The sequence below is a fragment of the Arvicola amphibius genome, chromosome 3 (assembly GCF_903992535.2).
Source record: "Arvicola amphibius chromosome 3, mArvAmp1.2, whole genome shotgun sequence".
NCBI classification, from domain to species: domain Eukaryota; kingdom Metazoa; phylum Chordata; class Mammalia; order Rodentia; family Cricetidae; genus Arvicola; species Arvicola amphibius.
Genome location: NC_052049.1, coordinates 41,456,540 through 41,480,140, shown reverse-complemented (window position 1 = coordinate 41,480,140; position 23,601 = coordinate 41,456,540). Strand labels below are relative to the sequence as shown.

General features: G+C 40.0%; 2 protein-coding genes and 1 pseudogene across 6 annotated transcripts in view; 1 reads left to right on the top strand and 2 right to left on the bottom strand.

Moving 5' to 3' along the window:
* Positions 1–1,228: 1,228 nt before the first annotated feature.
* Positions 1,229–6,045, bottom strand: LOC119809205 (annotated as a pseudogene).
* Positions 6,046–7,041: 996 nt separating this feature from the next.
* Positions 7,042–19,928, top strand: Dimt1 (DIM1 rRNA methyltransferase and ribosome maturation factor). Its single transcript, XM_038324398.1, has 12 exons — positions 7,042–7,205; positions 7,509–7,582; positions 8,770–8,856; positions 9,661–9,722; positions 9,801–9,894; positions 9,972–10,021; positions 12,197–12,320; positions 13,216–13,308; positions 14,218–14,282; positions 15,609–15,672; positions 17,465–17,571; positions 19,276–19,928. Exons 1-12 carry the CDS (start codon positions 7,127–7,129, stop codon positions 19,316–19,318), a joined length of 942 nt encoding a protein of 313 aa, XP_038180326.1. The 5' UTR covers positions 7,042–7,126; the 3' UTR covers positions 19,319–19,928.
* The window catches only part of Kif2a (kinesin family member 2A), a 62,296-nt gene continuing 56,112 nt past the window's right edge, over positions 17,418–23,601 (bottom strand). For all 5 annotated transcript variants that reach the window (XM_038324396.1, XM_038324392.1, XM_038324397.1 and 2 more), the window contains one exon: positions 17,418–22,870. In XM_038324396.1, coding sequence (XP_038180324.1) covers positions 22,785–22,870 — 86 coding nt within the window. In that variant the 3' untranslated portion in view covers positions 17,418–22,784. The remainder of the gene's footprint in view (positions 22,871–23,601) is intronic.

The following is a 23,601-nucleotide window of genomic DNA, read 5'->3' as shown; positions in this document are numbered from 1 at the left end:
TTGTTGTTGTTTGCTTTCTTTTATTTTGTCTTGTTTTAGTGGTATGTTGTTTTGTCGGCGGAGAATTAAGAGGCTCTCACAAACCCAGGCTGGGATCACAGCCTTTTTTGTAGCTGACCATCAAATCCTGACTCCTCCACATCCCAGATGTTCAGACTACATGCATGTCTCTCAAGATTTACATTTTTTATTTCCTGAACTTGAGTGTTCTACTCCAGAGCAATACCACGGATGAAAAGATTTCAAAGGACCAGTGCTATCTAGCCCTACAAGCTAGTTTAAGCTTTTTTGTTTTTAAGAAGAGAACTTGTGAGAAAGATTACCTGTATTCATATAGTCCGAAAGAATTTGTTGTTAGCTTAGGATGTGCACAATACAGTCTCAAGATCTTTAGGTTGAATGACCCATTTTAATCCCCAAGACAATCCTTTGAGGTAGATTCATTATTATGTCTATTTTACAAAAGAAGAAACTGGAACACAGATAAGTCAAAATGCTAAAGTTCAATAGCTAGTAAATACAAGCATTGACGTTTGAACTAAAAACAACAGTAAGCTCTACTTTATAGGAATGTCTCTCATACAAAGACTTTTTAAAATCAATACAAAAATAAAAATTCCCTCAATACAAATACATGATGTTATTGAAGGTCTGGTTGACACGGGTGAGACGGAACAATAATTTTATCAGAATCTTGGCATTTAAATTGGCCTTTTCAGAATGTAATGTTCGGTTTTTAGGGATCAAAACTTTATCTCAGTTAAAGTAGAGCACAAGATGGGTTTAATGTATAGGACCAGGACAGAGAGGAATATTAAAACTATATGTGGCTAACATAGCAATGAATATGTAGGGATGTGATTTGTTACAGCAACGGAATGCTCAATAATATTCCCCCAATCTTAGAAATAAACCATAAATTAACATATTCTTGGGAAAATGTTTTTAATTTTATTAATTGTGCTACAATAAACTTTAAAATCAGTGCAACAATTCCAGAACCCGGGAGACAGAATCAGTAAGACTGGCACACTTTGAGAGCAGGCTTCATGGTGTACTCCAGGTGAGCCAGAACTACAAAATGCAACTGTGACTCCAAAGGCAAACAAACCACCCATGAAACCTCAAAAAGAATGAAATAAAGAAGTTATACATATCTAAGAGCCCGGAATAGGCTGAGAACGCTCAGTGGTAGAGTGCTTGCCTGTTATGCACATGACAAACATGACTAATTCTGTGAAGCAATTTTCATTTTCCATATTCTACTAGAATTAACTATGATGCTCAAGCTGATCGGATTAAGAACCGTCTCCAGGAGCAGGCCCTGCACCTCGCCAGGCAGCACAGGAGAGTCAACTCTGCTAACAGAGGTGTAGGTGAGCCAGCCCCGAAGCTGTGACCATGGGAGAGCTGTCCTCATTTCTCATATGACAGACCAACCTTATGTCTGCCCAGACCCAGCCCCAGGCGTATGACTTGGCATGCCCCAGCATCCACCCCCTCTATGACCTGATGGAGCACATCCAGGGACCTGACCTGCAGACCTAAAGCTGCAGGATTTCCACAGCACAAGGTCCCAACAGGATACCCAGGAAGAGCACTGAGCCATGGGCATGGGCTCAGCTACTTTCCTCCTAAACCAGAGCGGGCATACAAGTAGCCATTCCCATAAATCCAGTTCAAGTGCTCTGTAGACAAACCTCTGGAAATAGTCAGAGCTGTTTGTGCTGGTGAGCCAGGAAGTCACCACTGCACATTTTTTTGCTGCTAATGGTGAATCAGGAAGAATTCTCTTAAAGGAGCCATGGCACCCACGCTCGCTGCCACAAAAAAAGAGCCCATCCAGGGCTGGAGAGATGGCTCAGTGGTTAAGAGCATTGCCTGCTCTTCCAAAGGTCCTGAGTTCAATTCCCGGCAACCACATGGTGGCTCACAACCATCTTTAATGAGGTCTGGTGCCCTCTTCTGGCCTACAGACATACACACAGACAGAATATTGTATCCATAATAAATAAATAAATAAATATTTTTTTTAAAAAAAAAAAAAAAGAGCCCATCCAAAAAAGGAAAAAAAAAAAATGCCGGCTACCAAGTATACCTTCCAGGCAGGCAAAAATAAAAAAAAAAAAAATTTGAAGAAATAATGAGAGGAGTTGCACCCTTCTTGTTATGGGCAGTAATCTTAGTGATTCCCACATATTTATGTTATGTACTTCCCTGGCTATTCCAAGTCTTTATCTTTCTCAAAATTTTGGTTAGTGTGGAGGTTTGAAAGAAAATAGCCCCTAAAAGAAATGGCAATATTAGGAGGTGTGGCCTTGTTGGAGGAGTTGTGGCATTGTTGGAGGAAGTGTGTCACTGTGGAGGCAGACTTTGGGGTCATATATATATATATATATATATATATATATATATATATATATACTCAAGCCAGGCCCAGCGAGACAGATCACGTCCTGTTGCCTGCATATGAAGCTCAGCTCCTTTTCCAACACCATGTCTACCTGCATCCACCATGTAGCACCATGATGATAATGGACTAAACCTCAGAAATTGTAAGCCACCCCAATTAATTGTTTATCTTTATAAGAGTTGCCATGGTCATGGTGTCCCTTCACAGCAATCGAGACCCTAAGACAGTTAGCTTTATGGGTATGGTTCTCTCTGCATTTTCTTATTTCTGGGTGTTGTAGGTGGACTTTTTCATCTGACTTTCTTTGGACCACCAGTCCCCAAATTATAACTTGTTATTGTGAAAGCTCGGTCTTTATCTTAGGCTTGTTCTCAACTATCTCTTATACCTTTAATTAATGTTTCTATTAATCTATGTTCTGCCATGTGGTTATTTATCTCTCCTCCATTCTGTATGTCCGACTCTTTCTGTAACTTGCTGGCATCTCCTGCCATGCCAGATTCTAAACCTTAGTCCCTCTGTCTCCCTGGAAGTCCTGCTAATTCTCTCCTACCTAGCTGTGCGCCATTCAGCGCTTTATTAACCTAATCAGGTGCCTTAGACAGGTGAGGCAAAACATAGACACATCTTCACTCAGTGTATAAAAGGATCAACCACAACAGGGTTGGAAGGGTTAATAAAGTAATACTGTACTCTTATAGTGCCTGGAAGGTAAATTGTAGCGCTGTTATTGTACCTGTCATGCCCTCAACCTTCCCACCCCTTTCAAAATTTGTTAGTTGTACGTGTGGTGACAGGGTGTGGGGGATAGGGCCCTTGTATGTGTGGTGATGGGGTGCAGGGAACAGGGGTAGAGCCCTTGTATGTGTGGTGACGGGTGAAGGGGACAGGGGCTTGTATGTGTGGTGATGGGGTATGGGGGAAAGGGTCAGGGCCCTTGTACATGTGGAAATGAGACGCTGAGTTCCGGGGACTGGTTCTTTCCATCTGCAGTGCTCCAGCTAGTGATTTTACTTGCTCCTCTGTCCCTTGGGTACTTTATTGTTTTCTGCAGTTTTAAGTGAAGCTGTGTTAATTCAGTTTTCATTCCAGCTTTCTTATAAACTCCACATTTTAATATGTAAGTCAATCTCAGAAGTAGGAGGGGGGACACCTTCAAGAATTTCTCTCCACCTGGGTGATGGTGACACACGCATTTAATCCCAGCATTTAGGAGGCAGAGACAGGCAGATCTCTATGAATGAGTCCAGCGTGGTCTACAGAATGAGTTCCAGGATAGCCAAGGCTACACAGAGAAACCCTGTCTCAAAAGAACAAAAGCAAAAACAAAACAACAACAAAAAGGACTTCTCTCCAGAACAAATAATTTTTCCTCCCAACATCCAAATCAAATGTCTCCTGAAACCAAAAACTAACCTCCCCAAAAGGGTCCCACACAGATAAAAAGCAATAAAAAAAATCATATTCTAAGTGGGCAATAAATTTCACCTTTTTCTCTGCTTTCTTTTGATCTTCAAGAACTTGACCATCATAGTAGCTTATGAAAATATAAACTACAAGCTGGGCAGTGGTGGCTCACGCCTTTAATCCCAGCACTCGGGATGCAGAGGCAGGCGGATCTATGTGATTTCGAGGCCAACCTGTTCTACAAGAGGTAGTTCCAGGACAAGCTCCAAAGCTACAGAGAAACCTGCCTCCCCCCCTTCGAAAAAAAAGGAAAAGAAAGAATAAAGAAAAAGAAAGGAAAATGTAAGCTGCATTCCATTGGTTCTTTAAACATTAAAGATAAGTTTAAAAGAAAATACTTGTACAGATTCACAATCAATGGCCTGACTCATTTGATGACATACGGCACACAGTGGTCAAGATGACACGCAGCACTTGGCATCAGGGGATGCTCATCTTCAAGGCTTAATGTTCTTTCAAACAGCATAAATACAACTCCAGGTATGAAAGGGCATTAAAGTCTACGACACAACACAGTTGTCTCAGTTGTTCTTCATGGAGACGAGCATTGTGAGACTGGCACAGTTCACCATGTGTGAAGTATTTCCCGCCGTATTTCAGCACTTCATTGAAATGTCGACAATCAGTCAGAAATTCTCATGTGCGGGTGTAGAGATTAGGACAGCTGTCAAATCATTAATCACATAATTGAACTCTCTCCCTTCTTCGGCATATCTACTCAGTAATGGAATACATTACTCTGAGAACCTGATAACAGTCTCCTTTAAGATGACCTCAGATGACCCCACATGTTCTTCCCATCCATTTCTTTTTTTTTTTTTTTTTTTTTTTTTTTTTTTTTGGTTTTTCGAGACAGGGTTTCTCTGTGGCTTTAGAGCCTGTCCTGGAACTAGCTCTTGTAGACCAGGCTGGTCTCGAACTCACAGAGATCCGCCTGCCTCTGCCTCCCAAGTGCTGGGATTAAAGGCGTGCGCCATCCATTTCTTACATCTGTCGATCACCAGCCCATCAGTCTCCACCACAATGACCACCTTTGGTTTCAGTTTGTTTCCCATATACATCCCCATCCCCACCTCCCAGAATCAGTACATCTTCGCCAGTACTGTCTTCTTTGCCACTGTCCGTGATGGTCTGGGTATACGCTAAGTCACCTTCTGACAAATCAACATCCCCACTAAGAGTGAGATATTTCCAAACTGCTTAAGGTGCAGAATTTCAGCATTTTGGTAAGTCGAATCTTCACCATACACCACTTCTTCCATGTCTTCCTCAACTGGACACTTATCAGCAGTCGGTCAGTATCTGTTGATGACCTCACCTTGAGCCACGGGTGGTAAATTTTTCACCTGCCAAATACAGTCCTGCTTCATGTCTTTTCTTTCTTCTATTTTGTTTAAAAAGCTGTCAGCTTCTTGTCTTGTTCGTCACTGTCCTAACTGAAGCTTCAGCAACATGTGGGTAATTCTCAAATTGACAAATCTGCCCTGTGGGGTGTGTGTGTGCGTGTGTGTGCGTGCGTGCGTGTGTGTGTGTGTGTGTGTGTGTGTGTGTGTGTGTGTGTAAACTGCTAAATAGCTGTGGTCCTGTCAGGTGTTAAGTGACCCTGCAATCTCCTGTTCTTGGAAAATCTTTTCCCGTTCTTGTTCCTGTTCCTAAAAAAGGAAAGGTCTTTTTCAGAATTGTTTCATCGTTAGCTTTGGCTTCGAGTATGAAGTTCAGAATGTGCTGTGCTGTTGCCACAATGTGGTTGTTTGAATAGGAACGGGTCCCATAGACTCATGTTTGAATGCTTGTCCCATAGGGAGTAGCACTATTAGGAGGTACCACCTTGGAGGAAGTCTGTCACTGTGGTCTCATAAGCTCAAGTTGCACTCAGTGTGGCACATAGTCTCTTCTTGCTGCCTGCTGGGCAAGATGGAAAACTCGCAGTTCCTTCTGAGCACCACGTCTACCTGCACACAGCCATGCGTCTCGACATGATGGTCATGGGCTAAACCTCTTTAAGCCAGCCCCAATTAAATGCTTTCCTTGTACGAGTTGCCTTGGTCATGGTGTCTCTTCACAGCAATAGAAAACAGAAACCAAGACTCAGTGAGAAGGCTTGTGCCATGCCCCAGAGAGGCAGCCTGGCAGTCTTGGGTGTCAACAGGTGTATCAGACTGCATCCCTTCCCTTAAAATGATCAACTATTTTAATAAGCAGGGATAATGTCATGTCCATCCTTTCCCTCCTACCTTATGGCAGTGACTGGCATACTGGAGACTCTCCGATATTGTGCATATTAACAATGAATGAAATGAAGTGACAAGGGCTTTAAGTTGACTGTAGTGACTCCATTTTAGTACCTCAGATGAATTTTGTTTTGCAGAGTATGTTGCTAGTAACTGTGCGGGGGAGCTTAAGAAAAACAACTCCTTATTTTTACTAATCACATATTTTGGCTTTTGTAACTATCTATTTAGCTTACAACTGCGGGACGGGAACCTTGGGGACTTTACAGTCAGGATATGGACCACAAGAAAGGCTCAGGGCTGCACTTCGGTACTGCATAGCCAGTTGTCGTCAGCAGTCTGGAATGCAGACTTGCAATCGGCTGAGAGACAGTATCCCCGTGGTCTTCTTTGGTGAGAGCTCCCTAGCAGTAAAACTTAAAAGAATCTTACAATAGCTGAGAATTTTTCTAGAGTTCGAATTACAGCAAAGGAAGGAAGGGTAAAACCAAGGCTTGGGAACAGTTTATTTCCTTTTCTTTTTTTGGCTTTTGTTTTTCTCCGAGACAGGGTTTCTTTGTGTAACAGCCCTGGCACCTTATCCATCATGCCTAGGCTTCTCACCCCACAACCTCCTGGGAAACAGGAGACACGTGGGAGAACGGTGAGGGGGGGTTGTGAGATGGCGCGGGGTGGAAGGGGCAGAGGTCGCAGGGACTGGCCAACCCGGACCCAGCCAATCCGAACTGCGTGGCTCAACAGCGCGGTGCCTTCTGGGAACCCTGGCTTCTGGGGAAGGCATTGCTGCAGCCGAGACTCCAATTCCCGGCGGCCACCGGGCTCGAGCCGGGTCCTCCTGTGGAGACTCAGCAGAGACTACAATTCCCAGCGATCACTGGGCTCCAGCCTGCCCCTGACAGGGAAGGTCCCTGATCGCAGTGGGCGGGGAAGTCTTGGCGCCTTGGTCGTGTCGGTGCAGACGGCGACTAACACGCGGTGCTCGGCTCCCTTCGCTTGTCCTGAGACTCCAGAGAAGATGCCAAAGGCCAAGTCCGCGGCGAGTGGCCGCCGGCGCGAGCGGCTGGAGCAGCGCCGGGAGCTGAAGCGGGCCGGAGGTGCGGCGTGGAGGAAGCTGGGGGCGGATCGCGTCTGTCGGTGCGGACTGACCCGAGGCGGGGAAGGCTCACTGTGGCCTGCGCTCCCGGCCGCTCCGAGGAGGGTGCGAGCTCAGCGCCAGCCTTCCCCGCGCCTGGTCTTCCCTGCTAGCAGGAGGGATGGATGGACTTAAAGTTGCACCCCAACCCCAGCCGTAAAAGTGGCATCATTGGTGCAGAAATGCCCCTGCTGCTTCTCTGGGACGGCCTGGGATCGATTCTTGAAAAGTTGGAAAATTAAGGCTGCTTCATGTTTTATTCCAGGACTCATGTTCAACACAGGGATTGGACAGCACATTTTGAAAAATCCTCTAATTGTCAACAGCATTATCGATAAGGTGGGTGTAGACGAGGAAACGCGTAGCGTTTGTGTGTCATCTTTTCCGGAGTACTTCCCTGGTATGACATTGTGTCGTGTGCCCTCATTCCAGCACTTGGGGAAACTGAGACAGGGTGATGTTTTGTTCAAAGCCAGCCTGTGCTATACAGAGAGACTCTAAGAAAATAAAAATGAGATAGGATGCCTGACATAAAATAGGTGCTCTCTTGTTTATGTGTTGGATGAGTGGCCCAAGATTCATTCACATGCCGTCTGTTGCTTGCTTCGTTCTGAGTTCGTTTCTGCTGCCGACCTTCAAGTCCTCCAGCTTTCTGTGAATTATCTACTTCGTAGGTGGACTTTTCTTTGTTCTTGTTCATTATTTTTAAGATGATTTCATCACTATTTGGAGGTCTTTTGCTTGCTTGTTTTTGAGACTGGATCTCATGAAACTCAGGCTGGCTTCCAATACGGTATGTAGACAGAGCCTGCCTTGAATTTCCAAGCGTCTATAATTCTGATCACTTTCTAATCACCGTATCACTTACCCTTTATTCTAGAGTTTAAAGGTGTCGATCTCACACAGTTTTTGCCTCTGAAAAATATATGGAATGGTACTACATATAAATTATTTGGAGGATTATTCTGTATCTGTTACTATGTTGTGGTTATGAATGGTTGAGTACCAGGAGGTAAAATACAGAGGGTACAAATTCTATGCTTAAAGGGTGATGTCCTGGTGCTGCAGAAAGAATTTAGTAATCCAGTCTTACAGAATATGCTAGTTGAATGTATATGCACACACAGTTTGTGAGGTTGCTATATTCTTACTACACAGTGGTTAAGAATTGAGAGATCTTGCTGACCCTAGGCAAGCTTATCATGCTCTTTCCCATTTGAACTTGTTGATAGGAGCAGACTTAGTTACAGGTTGCTGTACCTATCACCAGTGTAGAAAGCAGGAAGCCATGCATAGAACTGCTTGTTTTTACTTTTTTTTTTTTTTTCTGACTCCAGAAGTTGAATATATTCCCATAGGTTTGGAAATGAAGATTTATACCTAATGCCTTTGAAGTACTATTGTTATCAAGAAAAATGAAGCTAGAGTAAAATTTATTAACTGTGTGTTGATGAATAAAACCAGTCATTTATAAGCTATGTGTTCAGGTGGGACAGAGCATAAGGAGGAGTTGTGCTTGCTTTTAGGCAGCGTTAAGACCTACTGATGTCGTGCTAGAAGTTGGGCCTGGGACTGGAAACATGACCGTCAAGCTGTTAGAAAAGGCCAAAAAGGTAAAAGGGGGGTATCATGTGTTACTACCAAATTAGTTCAACTGGTTTACAAATATAAATGTTTTAATTAATTGTCATTGTTTCAGTAGTAATTATTGAGCTCTTCCAAATTTTAACTGAAAATAAAATGTATTTATCAAAAACACAAAATCTACCCTTGGTGTATTGATGGGGGATAGGTACGAATTAATAGGAATGGGTTACATGCTTGTTAAAGGAGTAACAATAAAATAGGAATCCTGAGCTAACCCAAAACTAAATTGCAAAGTACAGTGAACTGTCATGAAGCCTGAAACAAAACAATGAAGTTAAAAGTTATTAGGAACAAGTTCAACAACAGAAGACCTGTATAGGGTACCTACAGGGTACAAGAGAGATAAAGAATGGATCTGGGAGTCAAACAGAAGAACACAAGTGTCTGCCCTATAGACAGAGTCATGGAATTCAGTGAAACCTTTGCTGAAATGTAGTTATTATAATAAAATAATTTCAGCTCCATCCACTTTGATTCACTTGCGACATTATGCCTTCTATTCTGGATATCAGATGACGAGAGCTTCTGAGAGCAGGTCTCTTGTGCTGTCTGAAAACACTGGTTACATAAAGTGTATGCTTTTCATCATCTTCAGTTAAAAGCATGGAGACAGAGCAATCAGGATGGTGTTTGAAGTGGTACAAGACAGCAGAGTGGGTGCTGATGTTAAGATTGGAAAAAGCTTAAATCATGTAGCTCATAGAAGTTATTACTTGGGTGGTAAAAGATCTATACTCAACAGTGAAGTTTTTTTCTTATTGTTAATGTAGGTAGTTGCCTGTGAACTTGATCCAAGGCTAGTAGCTGAACTTCACAAAAGAGTTCAGGGCACGTGAGTATATGTAATAATTAAAGCACGTTTCAATCTTATGAAACAACATGCTCTTACAGTTTCTTTCCTTATTATCAGGCCTCTGGCCAGCAAACTCCAGGTCCTGGTGGGAGACGTATTGAAATCGGATTTGCCGTTCTTTGATGCTTGTGTGGCAAACTTGCCTTATCAGGTATTACTCAGACAATCAGAAGCATCCTATTTCCCCAGGACACCGTTCCTCAAAGCTGACTACTCACTCTCTTTCAGATCTCCTCTCCTTTTGTCTTCAAGTTGCTGCTTCACCGACCATTTTTCAGGTTTGTGAAAAACAACAATTAGTGCTAAATTTTAGACTGATATTTTATGTCAGGAACACAGCCAAAAATTAATACAACTGAAAAAAACACTAGAGAATATTTTTGTAGAAAATACGAATTTCTGGGACAGGAATGTAGCTCACTGGATGGAGTGGAATGCTGACTAGCATCCAGAAAACCAGTGTTCAGTCTCCAGCACCACATGAAACTCAGTGGTATATTATTTGTTTTTTAATAACGCTTGTCTGAAGATGAGAGCCAAAAACAGCCATACATGCCAGGGAGTGGTGGTACACACCTTTAATCCCAGGACTCAGGGGACAGACGCAGAGGGATTTCTGTGAGTTCAAGGCCACCCTGGATTACACGAGATTGATCTGTCTCAAAGAGAAACAGAGATCATACCACACAAAGGTGATCCCAGCACTAGGGAGGTGGAGACAGGAGGAGACAGAATCACGCCCATTTTTGGTCTCAGGTAGAGGTAAGAGCCAGTGACTATCTGCTTTGCTTTTATGATCTTCAGGTTGAACCCCAATATCTGTCTCTGGGTTTTTATTTGTGCTACAATACTCTGTTTCAGAAACATGTGCGTATGTGCGCACACACATAACACACAAAAATATTGACTTCTAGGGATGTCTTTTAGTTACCCAAAGTCTTTTTTTGTCTTTTACTTGGGGTAGTAACTGTGTGTGCATGCCGTTTCCTCTACTTTCTAATACTTTTAATAAACATTAATAAAAAATTTCCTTACATTATGTCTAGGTACTTGTAGTAACTTCTTAACTAGTTAAAATAATGTTTTAACATTGGTTAACATTGTTTAAAACCAGTGGCTTTGAAACTAAGTCACATACCTCCTCAAGTGTTTAAAAAATGAACACATAAATTGTGGGAGCCATAACCATCCTTTTAAAAAATTGTGCCTGCCTGCCTGTGTGCTTCCAGAGGTCACAGGACAGCTTACAGGACAGCTTACAGGACAGTTTACAGGACCTCAGGGATCAAAGTCAGGCCTCAGGCCTGGAAACATGTCTACCCCACTCCCACCCCCATTCCCTTTTAAATGACAAACAATAGATTACATCAGAAGACAACTACATATACTGTCATAAAAGTTTTGTTTGGGATATGTAGACATATCTGGATATACTTTGGAGGTCAAGGTAGGAGGATTGTAAGTTCAAGACCTGTTTGGGCAACTTTGTGAGACCTGGTCTCAAAATAAGAAGCAGGTGAAAGGGCTGAAGGTATATATAGCTCAGTGGTAGAGAATTTGCCTTTGTGCGTGAAGCCTTCGCTTCAATTCTAAGTATACCACGCGAAAATCTCAAATAGTTTTGAAGATGTCTTCTCTTCACTAACCTTGAAACATGTCCCCATTGCTTACTGAAGAAGTTCACATTTATTATTATTATTATTATTATTATTTTTACTGGTTTTTCGAGACAGGGTTTCTCTGTGTAACAGTCCTAGATCTCCTGGAACTCACTTTGTAGACCAGGCTGGCCTCCAACTCAGATATCGCCTGCCTCTGCTTCCTGAGTGCTAAAGGTGTGCACCACCACAACTGGCATATTTTAAATTGTTAAACCAAGGAAACAATGGACATTGTAACCTCCCAGGCCAAACCTGAGATATAATTCCAACTACACCACAAATACAATTCTCCTGTGGAGTTAACTTTACTATTTTTGTTTTTCAGAAGGCATCATAGACTAATACTTAATAATGACACTAATACATAACAACAGATAAAAATGGTTGTTCATCTAATCCATGAGGAAAAGCCATCTTCCTTGTGGTTAGGAATACAGCTGTCTGTAGCAGTAACACTTAAGGCTGAAAGTGTTCTACCTTTTGATCATACTGTCATTAACCAAAGATCCTCCCAGAGCAATTCACTGTTGCTCAGTAGTTAAAAGCGTAAGTTGCTCTTGCAGAGACAGGGGTTCCGTTCCCAGCACCCACATGGCAGCTAACATCTGGTTCCTGTTCTAAGGATCCAATGTCCACTTCTGACCTCCATGGGCACCAATTCTACACACAGTGCAAATACATACATGCAGGCAAAACACTCAGAAACATAAAATTAAAAAAAAATTAAAAAAAAATATAGCTGTAATTGAAGATGGGCAGTTTTTTTCTTGTTCCTTTCTGCTTCCTTTTCAGATGTGCTATACTTATGTTTCAAAGAGAATTTGCTCTTCGTTTGGTTGCAAAACCTGGGGATAAATTATACTGCAGACTCTCCATTAATACACAGCTTTTAGCACGTGTGGACCATCTAATGAAGGTATGTGAGGTTTTTGTTTTTGGCTTATTTATTTATTTATTTATCTATCTATTTATTATGTATACAATATTCTGTCTGTGTGTGTCTGCAGACCAGAAGAGGGCAGCAGACCTCATTACAGATGGTTGTGAACCACCATGTGGTTGCCGGGAATTGAATCTATCTATCTATCTATCTATCTATCTATCTATCTATCTATCTATCTATCTATATCATCTATCTATCTATCTATCTATCTATCTATCTATCTATCTATCTATCTATCTATCTAATCATGTATAAAATATTCTGTCGTGTGTGTCTGCAGACCAGAAGAGGGCATCAGACCTCATTACAGATGGTTGTGAGCCACCATGTGGTTGCCGGGAATTGAACTCATGACCTTTGGAAGAGCAGGCAATGCTCTTAACCACTGAGCCATCTCTCCAGCCTCCTTGGTTTTTTTTTGAGACAGTTTCTCTGTAGCTTTAGAGCTTGTCTGTGTATTAGCTCTTGTAGACCAGGCTGGCCTCGAACTCACAAGAGATCTGCCTGCCTCTGCCTCTCAAGTGTTGGAATTAAAGGTGTGCACCACCACTGCCTGGCTGGTTTGCTTTTTTTTTTTTTTTAAATCATTAAATAATCTAGTTTAATTCATTCTGGAGCACTTGGCCTTGCCCTACAGGATTTTGTTCTCTCTTTAGATATGTGCTGGATCCACAGTCCTAAGCCAACAGAACATCGTTGGTTACCAATTTAAAGTTACCCTTACCAGGTATGGTGGCACACATTTTTAATCCCATTAGGCAGAGGGGTGAAGGACCAGGCCAGCCAGACCGACATGGTGAGACCCTGTCTCAAAACAAAATGTCAATAAAGTTGCCTCTGAGAGGACTAAACATTTTCTGATTAACAGGTGGGGAAGAATAACTTCAGACCGCCCCCAAAGGTAGAGTCCAGCGTTGTAAGGATAGAACCTAAGAATCCGCCACCACCTATCAATTTTCAGGTGAGGTCAAAATACTAGGTCATTAAAGGCAAAAAATTCAGGTTGGAAAATGTCATTCTAAAGTAGCAGAACAATACTGACTCAATCTAAATATCCAAACAGAGGAGATAGGAATTACGGTGTAGCCTTAGGATGGAATCATTTGATGGAAAGTAGTTATGCATACCAAACAAAAACATGGAAAATTTTTGTAAAAAGCAAAATGATTAGAATACTAGAATACAGTTGCATTTCAAAACTTATGATTACAGGTTTCAGAAACACTGAACAAAACTTGGAAAACAATGTAAAATTAAAATAGTCGTGTTTGAATAGTACTGTGATAACACTTTCTTTTTGGTGGTTCTGGGGATAAAAACCCAAGGACTTACGCATGCTGAAGCAAGTATGTTACCACTGAACCACATCCTCAGCCTGTGGCAAACATTTTTCCAATTAAAATTACTGGTTTTGCAACCAGAAAAAAAAATGTAGATGATTTGGGATAAAATTCAACTAATTACATTAGAGAAAACTTGATGCACAAACTATGTCCTGAATCGTGTCTGCGCTTTGAATGTGATGTCTTGGTTTTTGTAGGGTCTCTAGTCTTGTGGCTCAAGACTAGGCTCAAGATCTCTAGGTACTGTATCACTTTAAACTCCTAATCATTGATAGGCCTGTGCCACTGTCTTTAGCTTGAATCTATTTTGAAAGTGATCCTATACCATGTTATGTATGGGGACAACTTTTTTCCAGTTGAATTCAGTGAGATTCACACAAATGCAGAAGTGTACATCTTTTTTCATATGTGCCAGCTAGATCAAGTAGGCCATTTTCATTCCCTCTGGCTTTATATATTAAAAATGATCACGGCTAGCAGGCATAGATAAGCAGTATTTGAAGAAAATAATTCATCTTGTATTTCAGGAATGGGATGGCCTAGTAAGGATCACTTTTGTTCGGAAAAACAAGACACTGTCTGCTGCATTCAAGTAAGTATTCTACTACTTTGTAATGGTGAAGGGCCAGTTTTCCAGAGTCATAGCATTTGGTCCTTTACCCACAAAGAGCTGCTCTAAGTAGATTCATGTCAAACAGACTTCACCTTTTAAAATAAGTACTAGGTACTGAGAGACAGAAGATAATAAAGAAAAATGGAGTTGGGAGTCAAGTCAGGTTTCTCTTTGTAAAACGGAAAGACAATAATTTAACCACACATTTCCAAGTCTTTGCTTTTGGGTTTTCTCCTTTTATTGTGGGTGGGGACTTTTTGGGGTGCATATGTGAAGGTCAGAGAACAACTCTGAGGAGTTGGTTCTTTCCCACTTTGATGTGTTCAGACATGGAACTCAGGTTATTATTAGGTTTACTAACTGGCCCACCTTCTAGTCTTTGTGCTGTTTGACTGACTTGAAAACAGAACCTGGGAATCCTAGGGTAAAGGAGGTGTGATTTAGAGAGCGTGGACATTTTTTCCTGGCCATGCCAAAGACTGGGTCTATGATTCTAAGCATGCTAACTGAGCATTCTATCACTGGCTCCCTTTTTGAGTTCCAGGCTGGCCTTGAGCTTCCAATTCCCCCTACCTCAGTCTTTCTAATAGCTAGTACTATTATAGACCATTGCTACCAAACCCAAGCAAGTTGTTTTGGTTGGGGATGTTTTGTGGAGCGTTTAAGATCTCTTTAGAATTCTGTATCTGTAGCTCAGCTTCAGAAAGTTAAAATGGTATATAACTAGAGCACTGGAATTTTGAGGCCAGCTTGGAATTTGGAATTCCACTGTGTGGAATTTGATTGACTCTTATTTAAAGAACAAGACTTAAAGATGTTTATTAGGACTCTAGGTTTTATATATATATACATACACACACACACACACACACGTATGTATGTTAGCTTTGAGTTTAAATGGTTGGTACCCTTTTTAAATTCCCAAATTTCATAAAATCATACATTCCTTTATACAAGATTTCTCTGTGTAACAGTCCTAGCTGTTCTGGAACTCACTTTGTAAACTGGCTGGCCTCCAACTCCTCAGAGATCCACCTGCCTCCCAAGTGCTGGGATTAAAGGTGTGCACCATCACCACCCTTTACATTTAAAAAAATTACATGTGGGGTGTGTGTGTGCAATGTGAGAAAACAACTTACAAGACTGGTCCACTTCTTCCTCCATGTAGGTTCTGGGGCTTGATTTCAGGTTGGGCAAGGCAGCAAGCGCCTTTACCACTGAGACATCTTATAGGTCTGGAACATATATTTAATTTTATCTAAATTTATGTATAATCTGATTTTGTGATTGTCCCTTAATTTCCAGATCAAGTGCAGTACAACAGCTGTTGGAAAGAAACTACAGAATTCATTGTTCAGTACATAATACTGTGAGTAAACGTTACCATTTCAGTGACTTTTCTTCACTCGAGACAGGGTCTATGTTGTCCTGGCTGTCCTGGAACTAGCTCTGTAGACCAGGCTGGCCTCAAACTCAGAGATCCTCTTGCCTCTGCCTCCCAAGTGCTGTGATTAAAGGCATGCACCACCTGGCTCTTTCAGTGACGTTCACTTATAAAAATGTTCTTTTTGCCAATGTCTTACAGAGCACAGCCATGCTGCTTCCTACATCTGCTTGTCTTTCTGGATTTACTCCTATCTGTTCTAAGCATGCTTTCCCTAACACTTTGTGTTTCTTTATTCTTTCTCTAAAACCCCTCCCGCCCCCCGTTCCCCTCCATGTGGCTGATCTCAGTGCAGACATATTTTGGCCAGCATAACTCTTTTCCTTCCCTCCTTCATTCTTCTCTTCAGGGTAGCCGCCAAGGTTTACAGCCTGCCTGCTCTGTGTATTTTTTTTTAATTCTCAGATTCCTATATATTCTCATATCTTCCTATATATTCTGTAGAACCCTTAAAGTCAATACATAATGTGTAACTAGTACAGATCTCTTGATGGTTCTAGAAATGGTCTTGCTATATAGCCTAGGCTGGGTTTGAGGTGAAGCACAGAGTAATCTTGTTGCCTCAGCAGTATGAACCACCATGCCTAGCTAACCTTGACTTTTAACAGGTTAATTTTGCTGTGAATTCTATGAACCGGGCCCTCTTTAACATTTGTATTTAACCCTAGTAAGAGTTGGATTCAACTGTTTTGCAATTCTTCAAATACATAGATTAGTAGTTTAGTAATGACTTAAATGTGTATAATGTGCTAACCCAAACTGTGATTATCTATTTGTCGCTCAGATAGTGACCCAGATATAGATGAGAATGTCTTTAAATCCCTGATGCATCTTTATTTCCCAAGTGTTGGGATTAAAGGCATATATATTACCATATCAGCTTAGTAATTAATTTAAAGTTACTAGTTTATGAAATCTAGAAATTTTAAATAATAAGAACAAAGAGTGCGTTGAGTAGCTAGTTTATGGTCATGTGCCTCATGCCTCTTAAAAGTCTGACTTGAATTTAACTATGGGAGTCCTCATATATACACATGTGCATGTGTACAGGCTAAGTTTGTTGGTTTTTCAGCATTTTTTAAGTTTGACAGAGAAGACATATTATGACTCTTTCCTTCATATTTTTTATGCCCAGATTCTCCAATGCTTTAATATACCACAGTACTATCTCCATTCTCTAATGTAGACAAAAGCTACCACGAGTCTAAATTTAAAAAAAAAAAAATGGCGTGAATCAAGTAAAATCAATCACTGTTTTGTTGTTTTGAGGTGGTGCTACAGCAAAGGTTTGCCCTGAACTTAGGTTACTCCCCCTGCCTCCCAAGTTCTGGGATTACAGGAGTAAGCTACAATACTCAGCGACATATAATTTACTTAAGAGAATCATTTCTCAGAAAAATTACCTGGTTGGGTGAGCTGTTTTTAAAAGATCAGTAATTGCTTTAAAGTTTTATTCACTTTATTTGTAAACTCCGAAGCCTATTATTTTAGCATTTTAAGATTGAAAAAGGGCAGTATGTGCATGATAACTCAAAGTATTTCAAGTATTGTGTCACAAAATCAGCCTGTAGAAATCCACATCTTACCAAACTGTCAGGTGTTCCATCATTTACAAGCTACATTAAAAGTGACTGTAATTACTGAACTTTAAAAAAAAGAGTCATGGTATCTTTATTAAAGATATGTTGTTCATTTATTCTGAATCTTATATTGATAGGTAATACCAGAAGATTTCAGTATAGCAGATAAAATACAGCAAATCCTAACCAGCACAGGTTTTAGTGACAAACGGGCCCGTTCCATGGACATAGATGACTTTATCAGGTAATTACATTTGTTGTTGTTCTAAATGCTTACATTTCTTTGCTGTGGTATCTTAAGATTAGAGACTTAAAGGCTTTTAAGCGGCATAAGGTGCTCCAGGGAGAGTTAATTGCATAGCATTTCAATAGTGTGGAACAGTATTTGGTGTAGAGCAGTGGTTCTCAACTTTCCTAATGCTGTGACCCTTTAGTACAATTCCTCGTGTTGTGGTGACCCCCAACCATACAATTACTTTCCATCTCTACTTCACAACTGTAATCTTGCGACTGTTTAGAACCATAATGTAAATGTCTGTTTCTGATGGTCTTAAGCAACCCCTGTGAAAAGGTCATTTGACCCGCCTGAAGGGGTCACGACCCAAAGGTTGAGAACCACTGGTGTGAAGGATGGCAGCTTGTTAGCTGCAGAATGAATGTGTTAAGATCAGTAGTAAAGAACAGTCTGCGCCATTGATAGCCTAGGTTTATGTGTGCTGTGTATTTCTTTTCTTCTGCTCCAACCCCAAACTCATTCATGGTCTTACTACCTTATGCTTACCTCTTCCAAGTAGCCTGTAAGGTAGAAAAATCATAACATGTGTAACTGGATCTGATGATACATTATTTCTTTATTTTAGAATAGCTACTGTTAATCAGATGGTAACCATGAAATGCCAATTAGAACCATATCTGATTATCCATTTAATAGCAGTTGGTACCTGGCCTGAGGCAAATTCTACACCTGTTAAGATATATGGGCAATAGGGACCAAAATGTTTTATCTTGTACCAAGCAAGTTTCAGTTACCCATTATACAAACTTGTATTTTAGTCACTCACACTTGACTTTCTCAAGTTCCTGTACATTTTGTTTACTGTTTTCTTACATTGCTAAGGACTGCATTCAGAGGTGTGCATATGCTAGACAGTACAAGTTCTGGGAAGTCCCCACTGCCAGCCAGTTTCCTTTTTTCAGTGCTCTTAACTGCTGGGCCATCTCCCCAGCCCCTAGCCAGTTTCCTTTTAAAGCATTAGTGTTCTAGAGACTGAATTTAAAAAAATGAGAGTAGAGTGCTGTAAGACACTAGTTTGCTTTTTCAGTAGAACAGTCTAGAACTGAGACTTAAGGAATTATTGTTTTATTGGCTGGCTAGCAGGAATATTGAGTTTTCACTGGCTGTTATTCCTACTATTTGAATGATATTCTTAAGCACCTACACATAGCTTTTCTAGACATTTCAATCCATATGTACCTCTTCCTGTAGGCCATCCTGAAAAATAACCTCAAGTTCAAATACATTGTATTTTACACTTCATCCTTCCTCAGGGCACTGCTTTTTAACAAAAGTCAGAGAAGTACACAATATCCACAAAGAAAAGGAAAGTGAAAAATGAGTAAAAGTTCAGAGACTAGGCAGAGATGATTCATCTCACTTTCTCAAATTCCAGCCGAAATAGAGCGCTGATGCGCAGAGGCCAGCGACAGCCATCACTCTAAGGTGATTCCAGTCCGAGCTAATGTACCTGAGAGCAGCAGGTTATAACAAGACATGGTTTTAACTAAGAATACTTTGCCAATTTATTTGGAGAGTAAAGTTTCTTTAGTAACTAGTGATAGGAATAGGTGTGTAAGTATGTTGATGTGTTCTATGTATTAATGGTACACTATGGATCAAAAGTTGGGCTTTTTTGGTAACACCATTCATTTTCCATTTCTTTCCCTTCAGGTTGCTACATGGATTCAATGCAGAAGGCATCCACTTTTCCTAGCCATTTGAAAACAGGTTTTTCCCAAGACCAAGAAAAAATGAAATTATAAATCCCTATTATTATTATCCATGGTCAAAGTGGTTAATTCTACATATTTTTGTTTTTGTTTTAAATATACTACAAAGGGAGGGTTCAATAACCATTTTCAAGTTTAAAAGCCGCAGATACGCACAACCATGCACTTAAACTTTCTAACAGCTTACTGTATAAAGATGTTACTGTGTTATGGACGATGAGGCCTGCTTTAGGCCTGCAGCTCGGTCACCTACTCACAAATTCTCATTCACATGTACAGTGCCTTACTTCACACGACTTTCCTTTAAACACCCTCTTCATCCTAGACAGTCTCCATGTGTTAATGCCATCTTTGTTAGATGACCTGTTACAACACAGACAACTGTACAGTTCTGGATAAGCCAGAGTCTGCTGCAGTCATATAGTGCAGGCATGTCCTGTATGACTCTCCCTGTGAAATGCAGACGCTTAGAAAGAAGCTAATTATAAAATCATGTTAAGTCTGTTTTCTTGGGGGAGACAAGATTTCAGATTTAGAAAAATCCCACTGAGTTTATAAGTCAAATGGGCTTTATTAAATTGATTTTTTCTTTCATGAGAGGATCTTTTTTCTTTTTTTTTAATATCAACTTTAATCTCAGAATCTTGCCTCAGCCTTCTAAATGCTGGGATTACACTTGTGTACCACTGTATGTGGTTTCAGTTTTTTAAAAGAAAAGCCATTAACCCACAACTACAAGCTCCTGGTTATTCCTTAATTCTGGATAATTAAAATTCTAGTACCTGGTGTTTCTTTTTAAGCTATTTAAAATTTTGTCAGATTGAAGATAAATGCTGCTTATATATTTTAATAAATTAGCTGTTTTATTTATATAAATAAGGAAACTATCTTCATTGGATACTTGGCTCTCTTTGTACCCAAAACTTAAAATGAATGCTTCTACACTTAAGAATATAAATTGCTTGCCTACCTAGATATTTCCCCCCCCCCCCCCAAATCTGGCTTAAGAGTCATATAGTAAATGCTATAATGACTTTGAATAACTTAGCTATGAATAGGTAAAATAATGTGTAGCAGCCTTTAAATTTCAAGAAAGGTCTAAAGAATATTTAAAACAACAAAAAGACTTTGCTGCAAAAACTACTTTTGTCACACGAATAGTAACTATTCTTAAGGGTTAATTTTATTTAATGTCACAGAACTGTTTTGTAGAGTTCACTTGTACCATCTCTACCTCAAGGGAAACAATTCCACCTAACTAGGCTTTTACAGCTTGTTTCCCTTAACTCTCACCAACTGCTGCGCTTTAGTCCTCTTTACTGGTTGGTCTCAGTTTTCCCTCTGTAAAGCTGAATCGTATTTTAACTCCAAAGATATTTGCTGGTACTAATTTTCAAGTACACTGACTACGGATTAAGATGAAGCTAGCATAAGGCAGCATTTATACATATAAAGACCCTCCAAAGATAGTAGCTATCCAGTGCCAATAACATTAAACCTAAAAATGGATCTATAAAAGACCTTCCGAAGATAGTTCCTGTCCAGTGCCAATAACATAACTTTGAAGCTTTGTGCTTAATGAGCAAGTTCATGTCTTTATTGCCCATTACATATGAGGTGTTCTCAAAATTTACCCTTTTATTGGAGACAAGGTCTTTCTACAAAGCTCTGGCTAACCTGGAACTCACTAAGTGGTACAGGCTGGCCTTGAACTCGCACCCACCTGCCTCTGTGTACTGGGATTAAAGGTGTGTGGCCTCTGCAAGGTCAACAGAAACAGTTCTTCATTCTTCCTCTCGTCTTTGAAACAGACACAAATAGAAATACATCTTACAACTGCAAGAAAACCTGAGTTCCTTCCAAAACAAAGGTGAATATATTGAAGTACATTATTTCTAAATTTGTTTTTATAGATTTCATTTATTAATAATGATATTGTGAAAAATCTACATTTGATTTAGATTTCATGTTTACAGAGCTTTACCCCATGGTGTTAAGATTCCTCACAGCTGCCCTCTCACTTATGATCAGTGAAGTAAAGGATCTGGCTCGCTGACTCTATTCATAGATTTCCCCTTGGCTCACGGAGTGAATCAGTAGGTTCCCTAGAGTTAATCAAGAGAAACATAGGAGGTTCTTTGGTTAACTTAATGGACTATATACTGGGAACCAAGGGAAAACTCCTAGAGATATATAATGTGTGTGTATATATATACCTATAAATCTTTAAACAATATTTACATTAAAGTTGGCCAGTTTTCTCTTTTCGAGTAGCAGCTGTAAAAGTGAGTCCTGCCATTTATGGAGTAGTCTTCCTTACTATCATTCTATCTGCGAGATGTGATTCTCACCAAATGGCAAACCATCATATACTAGATATTGATGGAGCTTGCTATGAACTGCCTCGTAAGGCACCGACACTTCTGGGGGTTACATACTGTCTACGCTTGGCTATCTAACTTGTATTATGAACTACTTTCAATGTACATACAAATGTTCATGCATCAGAAGCCAATTTCCTTTAACAGTACGTTAAATTTGGGGCGCTAATAAACACTTCAACTTAAATAATGGCATTGTTAAAGATCAAATTACACTATTAGTCTTGTTAACACCACTGGCACACACACTGCATATATATGTATTATCCTAAGATAAAACTCTTCTCAGAATTTCGTTACTTTTTATTATACACCAACTAGTTTATATTTTAGTTTTTTACAAAGAAAATGCTAAGAAAATTATAATCACATATCAATGGTATTAAAATCATAATTCCAGATTTCTTTACATGTAAGATGGAATGATCCAGCAGCTATGTCCACTGTCACAGACTTTAGTTCCGTTCAATTGGTATGGCACATCCTGCAAAATTAACTAGTTACACACAAAAAAAGTTTCAAATACAGTAAAAATGTACACACAATAAAGGTAATTTACAGTTACAAATAAGGAATGTACGTTATCTTGGCTGTGCTTCAGAAATCTAGGGTCAATAGCCTTAGTCAAGGCACAGAGGAGGAGTGAGCACAGCTGTTTCTAGGAGTGTGTACAATCACTGATGAGGTATGCATGCACGCAAAGTATTCAAAATTGCTCTGTCTTGCTACGAAAATGGATCTGAGTTAAAGGAAATTTTGTGGCTTCCCCCACTCTTCACTTCTGGATTACTTCCACAATCTTTAAATAAAATTGGCAAGGATTTCCAAAAGCAATCACTATTTGGGTAAATGAAACAAAATACTTCACTAATCCCAATTGTGCCTCTTGGACTAGAAGCATTTTGTAGACAAAGGAGTGTTTCATAAAATTGAAATGTCATTCAGGTGAAGGACAAGATATTTTCCACACACTTAAGATTTCAAAAACGTTCAAGTGGCCTTTACATCTGAACCACCATTTGTTAGAGTACTGGGGATTCTGGGGATCCTTTAGTAGCAAATACCAACTTTAGAGGGCTCGGGGCCTCTTGGGGTTAATTTGTTTGCTGGCCTGTTCTTCTTCTTGTAGCGCTGCACGAAAAGATTTCACTTTATCTTGGGAAAAGAAGAGAACAAGGGAGTAAGTATTGTACAACAAGCAATATGGTGCACAACTTTGATAGCATATCAAGCTAGCACTTAACAAAACTCAGTATTTCTCTTTTTCAATGTCATCTAGTTCCTCAGAACTATGTGTACCTATAACAAGCCTCATGGATGCCTAGTAAAAAAAGCCTGTTTGTTTTTCAACCAGTTTTTCTTACACACATTTTAAAGTGTTAAGTTAAATTTGTTCTATTTTTTGGGGGGGAAATATAGGCAAGCTTTAATGTTGAAATATGTAGTACTGTCGAAAAGGGAAATAAGTATTACTCAGATGTAATACTTCTTTCAATATTATGAGATTTCTACTAAGCCCCACCCCACCTTTTTTAAACTAAGAAAATTTAAAAGCCGAATTAAAGAAAAATAAATGACATCTGTTGTCTCCCCAGGTAAACAGGATAACACTTCATTGCTCTTATCTGTCTATTCTGTCTATTACCATACATTGACCTACAGTCATAGGACTACCAATCTGTTAATAAACTGTCAGGGAAATTACAAGCATGAAAATGAGGAATCTTTCTATAGCAGTGGTGCTCAAATGGAAGTGGTTTTTGCTCCAGGAACATTTAGTAATGTCTAGAGATTTATCACAACTGATACAGTGCTGTCCTCTAGTGGATAAATGCTTATAAGCAAGAATGCCCAAACATTTTACTCTGTATAGGATAACAGTCTTC